Genomic DNA, 12,893 nt, shown 5'->3' on the forward strand with positions numbered 1-12,893 from the left:
TTATTATATTTTTGACATTGTTTTTATAGTTACACAGTATTTGTGTCCCTTTTTCTAAGTGGAATGGGAACTTTCTAAGAGCAGGGACTGCCCTTTGTATCATGTGTGTAAACCATGTGTTTGAAATATATACATTTTACATCTAGGTAATAAAAGTCTGAATGAGGAAACTCAGATCTAATTCTTTCACAAAATTGTTATTGCCAGTATGTTCTCTAAACCCCATTTGTTGGTCCTCTCTTTGAATTCCCTTGTTTTCCTTGATTCTTTCTATAAAAATGTAAGAGTAGCCTTTGAGGTACCTACTGGTCTCTCCCTCTGTTCTAGCATTGTAGGACGTGGTCATTTAGACTATACTTCGTGCAGTCCGGCTCCTCACTACCTCTTAAGGCAGCCTAGCTTGCTCCAGTTGTTGTGTGCTTGCCCTGTGTTACTCATAATTTGCATTGATTTAGTGAGTTAGTGATTGGAATAATATTAAAGAAGGAGTTTAGAAGTTTAACATTTCATTCATGCGAAAAGGTGTAAACATTCAGTTATGTTTATATTTTGAACAGTAATAGTATGGATGATTTAATACAATGTAAACAGCTTCTAAATCTGTAACATTGGGCTTTAGAGTACTTGTGTTAGTTGTGTAGTATTTTTACTTTTCCAGCTTTTTTTGGGTGTGTATATATATATTTTTTTTTTTTACTGAAATAACACTATACTTATATATATTATTAGCATTCTCAGAAGTAATTTTTAATGTACCTTTCGAGACTGTATTACATAAGCACACTATTTTGAACACATTCATTTAGTGAAATAACGCTATTTATTAACATAGATAATATACATTGAGTTTTTTTAATGTAGAGGAATTTCTAATTTTTATTAAAATTTTAATTGGAGTATAATGAAATACAATGTTAAATTTGTTTCAGGTGTACAATATAAATAATGATTCAACAATTCTATACATTACTCAGTGTTCACTGGGATAAGTATAGTCTTAATCCTTCCTATTGATTTCCCCCATCCCCATGCCTGCCTCTGTCTGGCAACCACAAGTTTGTTCTTTGTATTTAAGAGTGTTTTTTTATGTCTTTTTTTTTGTTTGTTCATTTTGTTTCTTAAATTCCAGACATGAATTAAATCATATAGTGTTTGTCTTTCTCTGACTTATTTCACTTAGCATTCTACCCTCTAGGTCCATCCATGTTGATACAGATGGTATGGTAAAAATCTCATTTTTTTAATTGGCTATTATTCCATTGTATGTATATACTACATTTTTATCCATTCATCCATCCATGGGTACTTGGGTTGCTTCAATATTTTAGCTACTGTAAATTATGTGGCGATAAACATAGGAGTGGATATATCTTTTTGAATGTGTTTTCTCATTTGTTCTGGGTAGATAGCCGATAATGGAATCATTGGATCATATGGTACTTCTGTTTTAAATTTCTTGAGGTCCTAACATACTGTTTTCCACAGTGGCTGCACCAATTTGCATTCCCACCAACAGTGCATGAGGGTTCCTTTTTCTGCACATTCTTAGTACATGTCTTTTTGATTCTAGCCATTCTGACAGATACGCGGTGGCGTGTCATTGTGATTTTATTTTGCATTTCCTTGATGATAAGTGATGTTGAGCATCTCTTCATATATCTTTTGGCCATTTGTATGTCTTGTTTGGAAAGATGTCTATTCAGGTTCTTTGCCTCCCGCCCCTTTCCTGAGTTTTTTTTATTTTTTATAGAGAGACAGGGAAGGGGAGAGAGACTCTTAAGCTGGGCATGGAGCCTTACTCAGGGCTCTATCTCATGACCCTGAGATCATGACTTGAGCCAAAATCAAGAATCAGGTCCTTAGCCAACTGAACTATCCAGGTACCCTCTGCCCATTTTTTTATTGAAATATTTATTTTTCTGGAGTTGAGTTTTAGAAGTTCTTTATATATTTTGGATATTAACTCCTTATCAGATACATCATTTGCAAATATTTTATTCCATTCAGTAGGTTGCCTTGTGATTTTATTGATATTTCTTTTTCACTGTGCAGAAACTTTTAATTTTGATGTAGTCTCAGTTGTTTATTTTTGCTTTTGTTTCCTTTGCCTGAGAACACCTATCTAGAAAAATATTTCTATGGTTGATGTCAAAGAAATTACTGCCTCTCTTTTCTTTAAGGAGGTTTATGTTTTCAGGTTTCACTTTTATTCCTCTAATCTATTTGGAGTTCATTTTTGGGTGTGGTGTAAGAGAGTAGGCAGGCCCATGTTGTTCTTTTGCATGTAGCTATACAGTTTTTTTCTAACACCATTTATTGAACAGACTGTTTTTCCCCCCAGCATTTATTGTTGCCTCCTTGGTTGTAGATTAATTGATCACATAATCATGAGTTTATTTCTGGGCTCTCTTTTTTGTTCCACTGATCTATGGGTCTGTTTTTTTGTGTGTTTTGTTTTGTTTTGTTTTGTTTTGTTTTTGCCTGTAGCATACTGCTTTGATTACTACAGCTTTGTAGTATATCTTGAAATCTGGAATTGTGATACCTCCAGTTTTGTTATTTTTTCCCCAAGATGGATTTGGCTCTTTGGGGTCTTTTGTGGTTCCATGCAAATTTTAAGATTATTTATTACAGTTTTCTAAAAAAATACTCTTGGTATTTTGATATGGATTGCCTTGGAGCTATAGATTGCTTTGGATAGTATGGACATTCTAACACTGTTCTTCCAAGTCATGAGAATGGAATATCTTTCCATTTGTTCGTGTCATCTTCAGTTTATCAGTGTTTTATAGTTTTTAGAATACCGGTCTCTCATTTCCCTTGTTAAGTTTATTCCTAGGCATTTTGTTATTTCTGGTGTAATTGTAAGTGGGATTGTTTTCTTAATTTCTCTTTCTGCTACTTCATTGTTAATGTATAGAATTGCAATGGATTTCTATATATTGATTTTGTATTTTGTGACATTACTGAATTCATGTATCAGCTCTAGTAGTTTTTTTAGAGGGTCTTCAGGATTATTTATATATAGTATCATGTCATTTACAAATAGTGAAAGTTTTAATTCTTCTTTACCTATTTGATGCCTTTTATTTTTTTTTCTTGTCTGATTGCTTCAACTAGGACTTACAGTACTCTGTCAAATTAAAGTGGTGAGAGAAAACGTTGTCTTGTTCCTTATTTTAAAGGAAAAGCTCTTAGTTTTTCATCATTAAGTATGATGTTAGTTGTGGGTTTTTCATATATGGCCTTTATTATGTTGAAGTCTCTTACCGCTATCTAAACCTACTTTGTTGAGAGTTTTTATCAAGAATAGATGTTGTACTCTGTGAAATGCTTTTTCTGCATTTATTGTGATGATCATATGATTTTTATCATTTCTTTTGTTAATGTGGTATATCACATTGATTTGCAAATATTGAACCACACTTGCATCCCTGGAATAAATCCTGGAATAAATCCTGCTTGATTGTGGTGAATGATTTTTTTTTAATGTGCTAAATTCCGTTTGCTAGTATTTTGATGAGGATTTTTACCTCTGTTGTCATTTTTTTTTTTGGTAGTGTCTTTGTCTGATTTTGGTATCAGAGTAATTAATGTTGGTCGTGCAGAATGAATTTGGAAGTTTTCTTTCATCTTCTGTTTTTTGGAATAGTTCAAGAATAATAGATATTAATTTTTCTTTAAATATTTGGTAGAATTCTGTAAAGTCATCTGGTCCTGTACTTTTATTTTTTCAGACTTTTATGCTTTTTCATTTAATCTCATTGCTAGTAACCAATCTATTCAAATTTTCTGTTTCTTCATGATTCAGTTTTGGAATGTTATTTGTTTCTAGGAGTTTATCCATGTCTTCTAGATTGTCTAATTTCTTTTACAATGTTTTTTATGTCTGCAATGTTACTTATTTCTCATCCTTCATTTCTGATTGTATTTGCTTCAGTTCTCTCTTTTTTTCTTTATGAGTCTGTCTAAAGGTTTATTATATTTGCATATCATTTCTTTTTTTTTTTAATTTTTTAACATTTATTTATTTTTGAAAGACCGAGACAGATCATGAGCAGGGGAGGGGCAGAGAGAGAGGGACACACAGAATCAGAAGCAGGCTCCAGGGTCTGAGCTGTCAGCACAGAGCCTGATGCAGGGCTCGAACCCATGAACTGTGAGATCGTGACCTGAGCTGAAGTCGGATGCTCAACTGACTGAGCCACCCAGGCGCCCCTGGATATCATTTCTAAGAACCACCTCTTGGTTTCAATGATCTTTTCTGTTGTTTGTTTGGTTTGTTTTTGTTTTTGCTTCTATTTTGGCTTTGGGTTTTGTTCTTTTCTAACTCCTTTAGGGGTTATGGTTAGATAGTTTATTTGAATTTTTTTCTTATTTCTTGAGGTAAGCCTGTATTGCTATAAAGTTTCCTCTTAGAACATCTTTTGCTGCATCCCAAAGAATTTGGACCATTTTGGTTTTCATTTGTCTCATGTATTTCTTGATTTCCTCTTTGATTTCTGGGTTGACCCATTCATTGTTCAGCAGCATGTCACTTAGTCTACATGGATTTGTGTTCTTTGGAGATTGTTTCTCATGATTGATTTCTCATTTCATAACATTGTGAACAGAAAAGATTCATGGTATAATTTCAGTCTTTTTGAATCTCAGTCTTCTTGAATGTCTTGAAATTTTTTGTGGGCTAATATGATTTATCCTGGGAACTATTATGCAGTGTTCTGTAATATATCTGTTAGAGCCATCTAGTCTAATGTCCAATATGTCATCAAAACTACTTTTTCCTTGTTGGTTTTCTGTCTGGATGATCTATCCAGTGATATAAGTGGGATATTTAAGTCTTCTACTGTTACTGTATTACTGTCAGTTACTTCCTTTGTGCCTTTTTAAAAAAATTTTTAATGTTTTTATTCTTCAGATAGAGACAGAGCGTGAGGGGGGAGGGGCAGAGAGAGAGAGGGAGACACAGAATCTGAAGCAGGCTCCAGGCTCCGAGCTGTCAGCACACAGCTCGATGCGGGGCTTGAACTCACGAACCGTGAGATCATGACCTGAGCTGGAGTTGGACACTTAACCGATTGAGCCACCCAGGCGCCCCTCTTCCTTTGTGTCTTATTAGAGTTAATTGCACTATATATTTAGGTGGTTCCATGTTGGGTGCATAAATATTTGTAATTGTTATACCCTCTCAATAGATCATTTCTTTTATTATTTTATTATGTCCTTCTTTGTCTTGTTCACAGTCCTTGTTATTAAAACCTGTTTTGTCTGATAAAAGTCTTGGTATCCCAGCTTTCTTTTCACTTCCATTTGCCTGGTAAATGTTTTTCATCCCTTCACTTTCAATCCGCATGTGTCTTTAGGTCTGAAATGAGTCTCTTGTAGGCAGCTTTTGGGTGGTTCTTGATTTTTTTGTTTGTTTTAGTCTTAGAGTATTTTTACTTTCCAATTTGTTTTTTAAGCTATTATTAAAAGTAATAGTAGATCCTAAGAATTAATGGCAGAGTGATAGAGGTATAATCTAGGGCTGTCGGCCTGGCATTAACAGGTGTTAGTCAACAAGTTAGATAATAAATCTTCAGGTAAATGAAAGGAGATTTTAAGGAATTTAATTACTAATAATTAATTTTTAAAACCAAATGTGTCATTTTACTTTAAGGTAGAATTTAAATACTTTAGTTATTATATATAGTGGATCTTGACTGTAATGTCATTTATAATAATTTCTAAATGTTTATATTAAGTATACAGAAACCAAAATACTCCAGCCATCTAATTTGTTATGCCATCAGTTCACAGAGAATTAGAATGCTAAGTCGTTCTTTTATTTCTGTTCTTAATGCTGGTATCTAGTCTTGGTCATGGCTCAGTCTTCCTTTTTGACTTTATGGACATGTCTATTTTCTTTCAAGAGAGAACTTATTGTAGGAGAAGTGCACTTTGAGAATAATGTGAGGAAAATTCATTTAGTAAATTGTTTCTCTGGATAAATCTGTCGTGGACTCTACTTGTACCATCCCTCCCTCCTACTACAAAGAAAAGAGAATACTAACTATGATCAAAATTCAAATCATTACTGTTTTTGTATTGTTAATTAATAAGGAAATTATAGTTCATACTAGTCCCTAATTTTTCTATATTTTGCTGCAAGTATGTGTGTTTAAAAACGTGTAGTAACATAAATATAAAAGGAATAAGATAATTTGATCAATTGTATTTGCATTTATTTCATTGTGTCAGCTTGTATTAGACTTGTTTAGTTTTGATTGTATAACAGCAAAAAGGACTTTAGATTTACATATTCAATTTGTTTTCTTTTTAAGATGGTACCATGGAAAAATTTCAAAACAAGAAGCTTATAATTTACTAATGACAGGTAATTGTATATTCACTTGCCTTTTCTAATATCTTAATCTAAGAAGAATAAAAAAGCATACCAACAATTTATCATCTGTTTTGCCTTTAGCATTCGTTTGATATTTATACATATTGTAATTTCTTGCCCCTCACAGAGGTTCACTTGTTTTATCTGGTGTTTTTTAATTGAACACATACATGCATTATAAAATTGAGTGAAGTGTGTTTCTGTCTGAGTCCCCATTTTCTTCCCTAGAAGCAGCATCAGATGAGAGGTTTTTTCCTGTGTTTTTGTAAGTTTTCAGTGTCTGTGTCTCACCCTTTCTCACCTTTGTATGCACCCCTAAACCTACCCGTACGCACACGCACATACACACACACACTCACAAGAATGTGCAACACACTTTTTTCATGTTAGAATATATTTTGGGTGGTCATTCCACAGCTGCTTATGTTTTCGTTCTTTTGAAGGACTGTAGGCTTCTGTTAGATGCTTGATTATGGTTTTTATATGTCTGTAGAGGGATGTTGTATAGTTTTTATTTTTTTGTTGCAGCAGATGTTCTTGCATTTTATCTTTGCGCACTTATGGAATTATAGAATTGGGCCTTATAAAATATATTAACTTTAACATTTCCTAAAACTCTGGTTATAGAGATATGTAAAGTAAAAATTGACTTACATTGTGGGTTTATTATTTAAACTAGAAACTACATCCTGTCATCATTTATCCTAACAAAGACTGAATAAAGGTAACTACCAAATATATCTTTAGTAAACCACACTTTATAAAGATTGGAGGCCATTTTAAGCCATAATCTGTAGCTGAGAAATCTTAGTTCTTTAAAAACAACCAGTGTTTGCTGGTTTCTGTATATGGTGATTATTAAAGATGTTACCTGAATTATTTTTTTGAATTAAAGGCATTGCAGTTTAAGGAATTAATTCTTGGCTCTTTTGAAAGAGTCAAGGCAGTTTTAGAAGTGTTGGATTTTCTTGCGAGGATGTAGGTTAAGCAAGTTAAAAACAAATATGCTGCTGCTGCATGGTAGTAATAGAGACCAGACATCAACCAGAATGACCTGCTATCAGCTTTGAGAGTGGGAGCAAAATATTTATTTTAATGGAGTTACTGAATTTTGAGTATAAGCTTATATTTTTGAACTTGCACCACCAAGTATTTGAGGCAATCGTTCTTGTTTTAGGCATTTAAAGTTGAAAAGGAGCTAAACTTAATTTCTTTACATTATTTTTTATTTCCTTTGGGTCATGTGGTCTTTTAAGAATCTGGTGATAATTTCCCCTGAAAAGTGCACATAAGCACTTGCATGCATAATTTTGCATGAATTCTATTCTTTGTATTGAACATGAAATTACTTGGTAGTATCTTGGCTAGATGATAGAAATTGTCACTAATTTACCTGAAAATTATATCTCATATTCTAAGTGTTCGTTGTTTTTCCTAAAAGCAATCAAGTTGTGATTTTTTCCTTTTCATTAGGATTTAAGACAGAGGGAAAACTAAGCATTTAAATTTTCAGAGTCACTGCCTATCAAAGATATCAAAAAGACTTCCCCAAGATTAGTGTGCAAAAATCTTTAATATATGATAATTTGTTTCTATATGACTTTTTAGGTTCTTACCTATTAAATGAAAGATAGTGTGTATGTATTCAATTTGATGAGGTATACACATATTTCCTTTTTTAATCTACCTTTATGAACTTCGGTACTATTTTATTACAGTTACTACTTTTCTTTTTAATGTTAGTTTATTTTGGAGAACGTGAGTGGGGCAGAGAGAGGCAGAGAGGGTCCCAAGCTGACTCTGCGCTGTCAGCAGGGTGTGGCCCAGGGCTGTCTTACCACTCTGACACTGTGACCTGGGCCGAAAAGCAGGAGTCGGACACTTAACTAACTGAGCCACCTAGGAGTCCCTATTGTTATTACTTTTTAATTTTTTATCAGAAGCATTGATTAAATAGAGTATTCCTAAACAAAACTGTTTTAGACTGTTGTTACTAAGATTTACAAACAGAATGTAGCCATTTTACCCCGTATTCTCTGCCTCTAGATTATTCTTTCCAAGGTATAGACCTTATTAACCAGGAATCAATGCTGTAGACTTCTGTCCTATGTTTTTATGTAGTAGAGAAATGCAACATCATGGGTGGTTGTGACTCATAAACTAGAAAATACAAAAAAGTGTGCTAAAATAGTGTTTATTATAAAGCAAGTCCTGGTGAAAGTTTATGACTTTTGAATGTACTTTTAATTAGGGTATTTAACATTTTTTTCCTTTTTATTTGATAATTAGGAAATAAAACTAACAGTTTAATTTTTACAGTTGGCCAAGTCTGCAGTTTTCTTGTGAGGCCTTCAGATAATACGCCTGGTGACTATTCACTTTACTTTCGGACCAATGAAAATATTCAGCGATTTAAAATATGTCCAACACCAAACAATCAGTTTATGATGGGAGGCCGATACTATAACAGGTAAGTTGTGAGAGATTTTAATTACTTTTACTTTTGGCAATAGTTCAAATTTCGATAATACAGTATATCAGATTCAAAATTGCATAAAAGTTTCTGACTTTTTAAAATTTTAAATTATAAGGCTTTTATTATAGTTTATTAGTAGTCATGTCTAAGAATTCTTTAGACAGTGTCAAACATTAATATAATTTAATAATTTATAATTTGTTTTCATCCAAGATAATTTGTTGATTATGCACAAACTGTTTACAGCAAATTTGCTAAGTCTTTGTATTATCTGCAGGATAACAAAACATCTGTTACTCATGTAATTGGGTTGTTCTCGAGTTGGTATTTCTTCACTTGATCTTAACCAAAAGGCTGAGAAGCGATTCAAGTTGGTATTTCTTGGTGTAATTATTGGTTCCTACTTGTCATTTTTAAAATTCTAAGTAAACTTGTTTCTTGTGCCAACACTCAGAATGAACTTCAGTCACTTGATCAGGAAAATAAGTTAATAGGGAAACCGTTTGATAGGATCTTAGCTTAAATTTTTTTTTCTGTGTATTAGAAAGTAATCCTCCTCTTTTTTTTTCTCTTTCTTTCTGAATGTAAAGAATTTCCCGTACTGGGTAACTAGAGTGGCATTGTATTCCTCTATTGGAGGCTTTCATAAACTTAAAATGGTGCCATTTGCCTGGTTTAATCCCTTAATACTACAGCAATATTTTCTATTCAATTTAGAATTTCTCTTAACTCCATTGTGACCTTTGAATGTATAGAGATCTAGCAGCTGGTTAATCTTAGAAAACAAAACAAAAACCAAGTCCAACTTGTTTGTAGGAGGCTAGTGGATGCTAAGACATCGAATGGAAGATGTGAGTGTAGGCACCTGGATACTTTTGCACACTTCTTTTTTTTTTTTAAGTTTTTTAAATTTCTTTTTGAGAGACAGAGACTGCGTGAGCAGGGGAGGGTCAGAGAGAGAGGGAGACGCAGAATCTGAAGCAGGCTCCAGGCTCTGAGCTGTCAGCACAGAGCCTGACATGGGGCTCGAGCCCATGAACCATGAGATCATGACCTGAACTGAAGCCCGATGCTTACCTGACTGAGCCACCCAGGTTCCCCCCCCCCCGCCTTTTGCACACTTCTTAAAGAAAAGTTGTCTAAGGGGGCACTTAGGTGTCTCAGTTGGTTAAGCGTCTGACTTTGGCTCAGGTTATGACCTCACAGCTCGTGAATTTGAGCCCTGCATCGGGCTCTGTGCTGACAGCTCAGAGTCTGGAGCCTCCTTCCGATTCTCTGTGTCTGTCTGTCTGTCTCTCTCTCTCTCTGTCTCTACCCTTCTCCCCTTGTGATCTGTCTCTCAAAAATAAATAAAACATAAAAAAAAACTTTTTTAACTGCTTGAGTGGTTTCTACATTGTAGTTCGATCTAGATATCCTCACTGAAAATCTGGCTAGCTGCAATTTGAGCTTTATATGAAAGTCAGTTTATTTTTCCCATTGTTCAGTTTTCTAGAGTCTTGGAATGTATAAAACTATCAGTTGAAAACCTACTCTTAATTGATAAATGTCTGGAGACTTTTTTTTTTAAGATAAAATAATTTATATAGATTTATTTTGGGGGAAGATGAAAATTCTTCCTCCATAATGGAGGATGTCTTTCTCGTTGGTAAAGACCTGAGTGAAACAGGAAGAAGTATTTGAAGTTTATTTCTTTCTAAATTATTGCAAAATTATTAGTCTGTTTATAAAATGATGGGTCACAAAATGTTAAATAAATATTAATTTAGTGGCTGTGATCATTCCCTCAAATTTTCTTTTTAGTTCTATGTATTTGATAAAGTTCAGGAGTATTGTTTCTCGTATTAATATTAAAAAATTAAAAAACCTTTTTTTTAATGTTGGTTTAATTTTGAGAGACAGCACAAACAGGGGAAGGGCAGAGAGAGGAGGAGACACAGATTCTGAAGCAGGCTCCAGGCTGTGAGCTGTTAGCACAGAGCCCAATGCAGGGCTTGAACTCACGAACTGTGAGATCATGACCTGAGCCGAAGTTGGCCGCTTAACCAGCTGAGCCAACCAGGTGCCCCTAAAAACTTTTTTTTTAAAGAAAGCTAGAATTTAATAAATCTGATGCCTGGAAAATAAAGCAGTTTTACAGTTGTTTTGGAAATAAATATTTCACTGTTAGTGTCAGTAATAAAGTAACTCTTGGAAGTTAGACCTTCGTGGGACATCTGGCTTGAGATTCAGTTGGAAGAGTGTGCAATTCTTGATCTCAGGGTGTGAGTTCAAGCCTGCATTGGGTGTACATTACTAAAAAAAAAAAAAAAAAAAAAAGAGAGAGAGAGAGATACTACTTTGTGATTAGCAATTATTATTTAGATATGTAAATCTAAAAGGGATTATCAACAAATTTGTGTAACAAAGCCATACTCTACTGTCTTTTCTCCCCTCTAATTCTCCATTAGCTTTTTGGTAAAGAGTGGTAACACTTAAGTTTGTTTTATTTCGAAACTGCTTTATAGAAACATAACCTTAACAATCCTATAGTAAAGCTTTCAGAAAAGCAGGAGAGGCATTTAACAGCTAATAAAATTCAGCAAACAATTAATTTCCTTTGTGAGATACATTGTACATCCCATGTGCATGAAAGAAAAATCTCTGAAGGCCAGGACTATGAGAAAAGATGGCTGGCTGACTGGTGAGTTACGGGATGTACACACGCACAGAGGAGGTCAGTGGAGAGAGAGTAGTGAGATGGTGCAGAGAAGCGAGACGGGGGCAGGGTTTGTGGTCAGACCTTGAAGACAATATACCAAACATTTATCTAGGCATTCAAGAAGAGAGGCACAGTTTTATTTATTAAGTAAATTCCTAAAGTGGAAGTATAGGACTATAGTAGTATCCCTAGACACTCACATTTATTTTACAAATCAACTTATACTGAACATGTTTTAGTTTTCTGAGATGTAAATCTGATTTCATGTCTAAAACTTTATGGAATGTCTACAAAATTGTGGTTTATTGTGTCTCCCTTGACTATTTAGGTATATCTGGGTAGAATATGAACTAAAGTAATTTTCAGAAAGTCTTGAATTGGTAAAAGCTCATTGGTAAAAATATATCTGGTTGCCACACACTTAAATTTGCTCTTGGGCAAAGTGTATTCCATAGCAGTGTCCTGTTCTTCGAGCCCATGGACACGAGTTACACAGTGACAGTGATGTGGTCCACAGGATCAGCTGCATTTTACACTAACTCAGAAACCTTTCAATATTTACTATTTTTCATAAATTTGATGCCGATTCTTTTTGCTTTGAAACACATAGTCCTCTCTGTGATGCTGTCTGTCTTCAAATGTATTCTTTTCTGATTTTCTTTAAACATTTTTGGATTTACATGTGGTATTACATTTTTCCTTTAAAAGCTAATAACCGCCCTTGTCTTTTTAATGTTGATAATATTTTTACTTACCTCATTTTGCACCTCTCTTCCTTGTATAAAATGCTGCCTCTGGTATTTAGTTCATATCCATTCATATTTGTTTTTTTATTAGTCTTTTCAAGTCTTCTATTTTGCTCTTTTTAACATTTGTGCTTTAGGTTAATTTTATAGCAAAGGTATTTTATCTTTGGAGATCTGTATATGTATCTATACGTGTGTACCTTTGGAGATAGGTGTGTGTATGTGTGTGTGCACGTGTGTACACACGTAAGTATCTCTAAAGATAAAATATGTCTCTGAAGTCTATTATTAGTAGGCAAAGTTGGAAAAAAATCAAGTAAAAGGTTGAATAAGATCTGTTTTGAGAAATGTTTGCTAGCTATCCCCAAAGTACCCACTCGTCCAGTATATTAAAGGGAAGTTTAAAAATTTTAGATTTAAATATTCAGAGTAATAAAATGGCCTACTGATTACACAGAACACTTTTACATTGAAAAACTCATTACATTATGCTAAAATATTTGTTAAAATACATTATATAATGTCATTTTATTTTTAGCTTTATTTGTAAAATTTCCCAAATGATAAGACTATTTTGTAGCACTG

At 33.7% G+C, this 12,893-nt stretch overlaps 1 protein-coding gene across 1 annotated transcript in view; it reads left to right on the forward strand.

The window, feature by feature from the left end:
* RASA1 (RAS p21 protein activator 1) overlaps positions 1-12,893 on the forward strand; it is a 108,965-nt gene that overhangs the window by 62,359 nt on the left and 33,713 nt on the right. The window contains exons 7-8 of the mRNA XM_029942561.1: positions 6,324-6,376; positions 8,705-8,855. Of these exons, the coding sequence (XP_029798421.1) occupies positions 6,324-6,376; positions 8,705-8,855 (204 nt within the window). The remainder of the gene's footprint in view (positions 1-6,323; positions 6,377-8,704; positions 8,856-12,893) is intronic.

The sequence above is a fragment of the Suricata suricatta genome, chromosome 6 (genome assembly GCF_006229205.1).
Source record: "Suricata suricatta isolate VVHF042 chromosome 6, meerkat_22Aug2017_6uvM2_HiC, whole genome shotgun sequence".
NCBI classification, from domain to species: Eukaryota; Metazoa; Chordata; class Mammalia; order Carnivora; family Herpestidae; genus Suricata; species Suricata suricatta.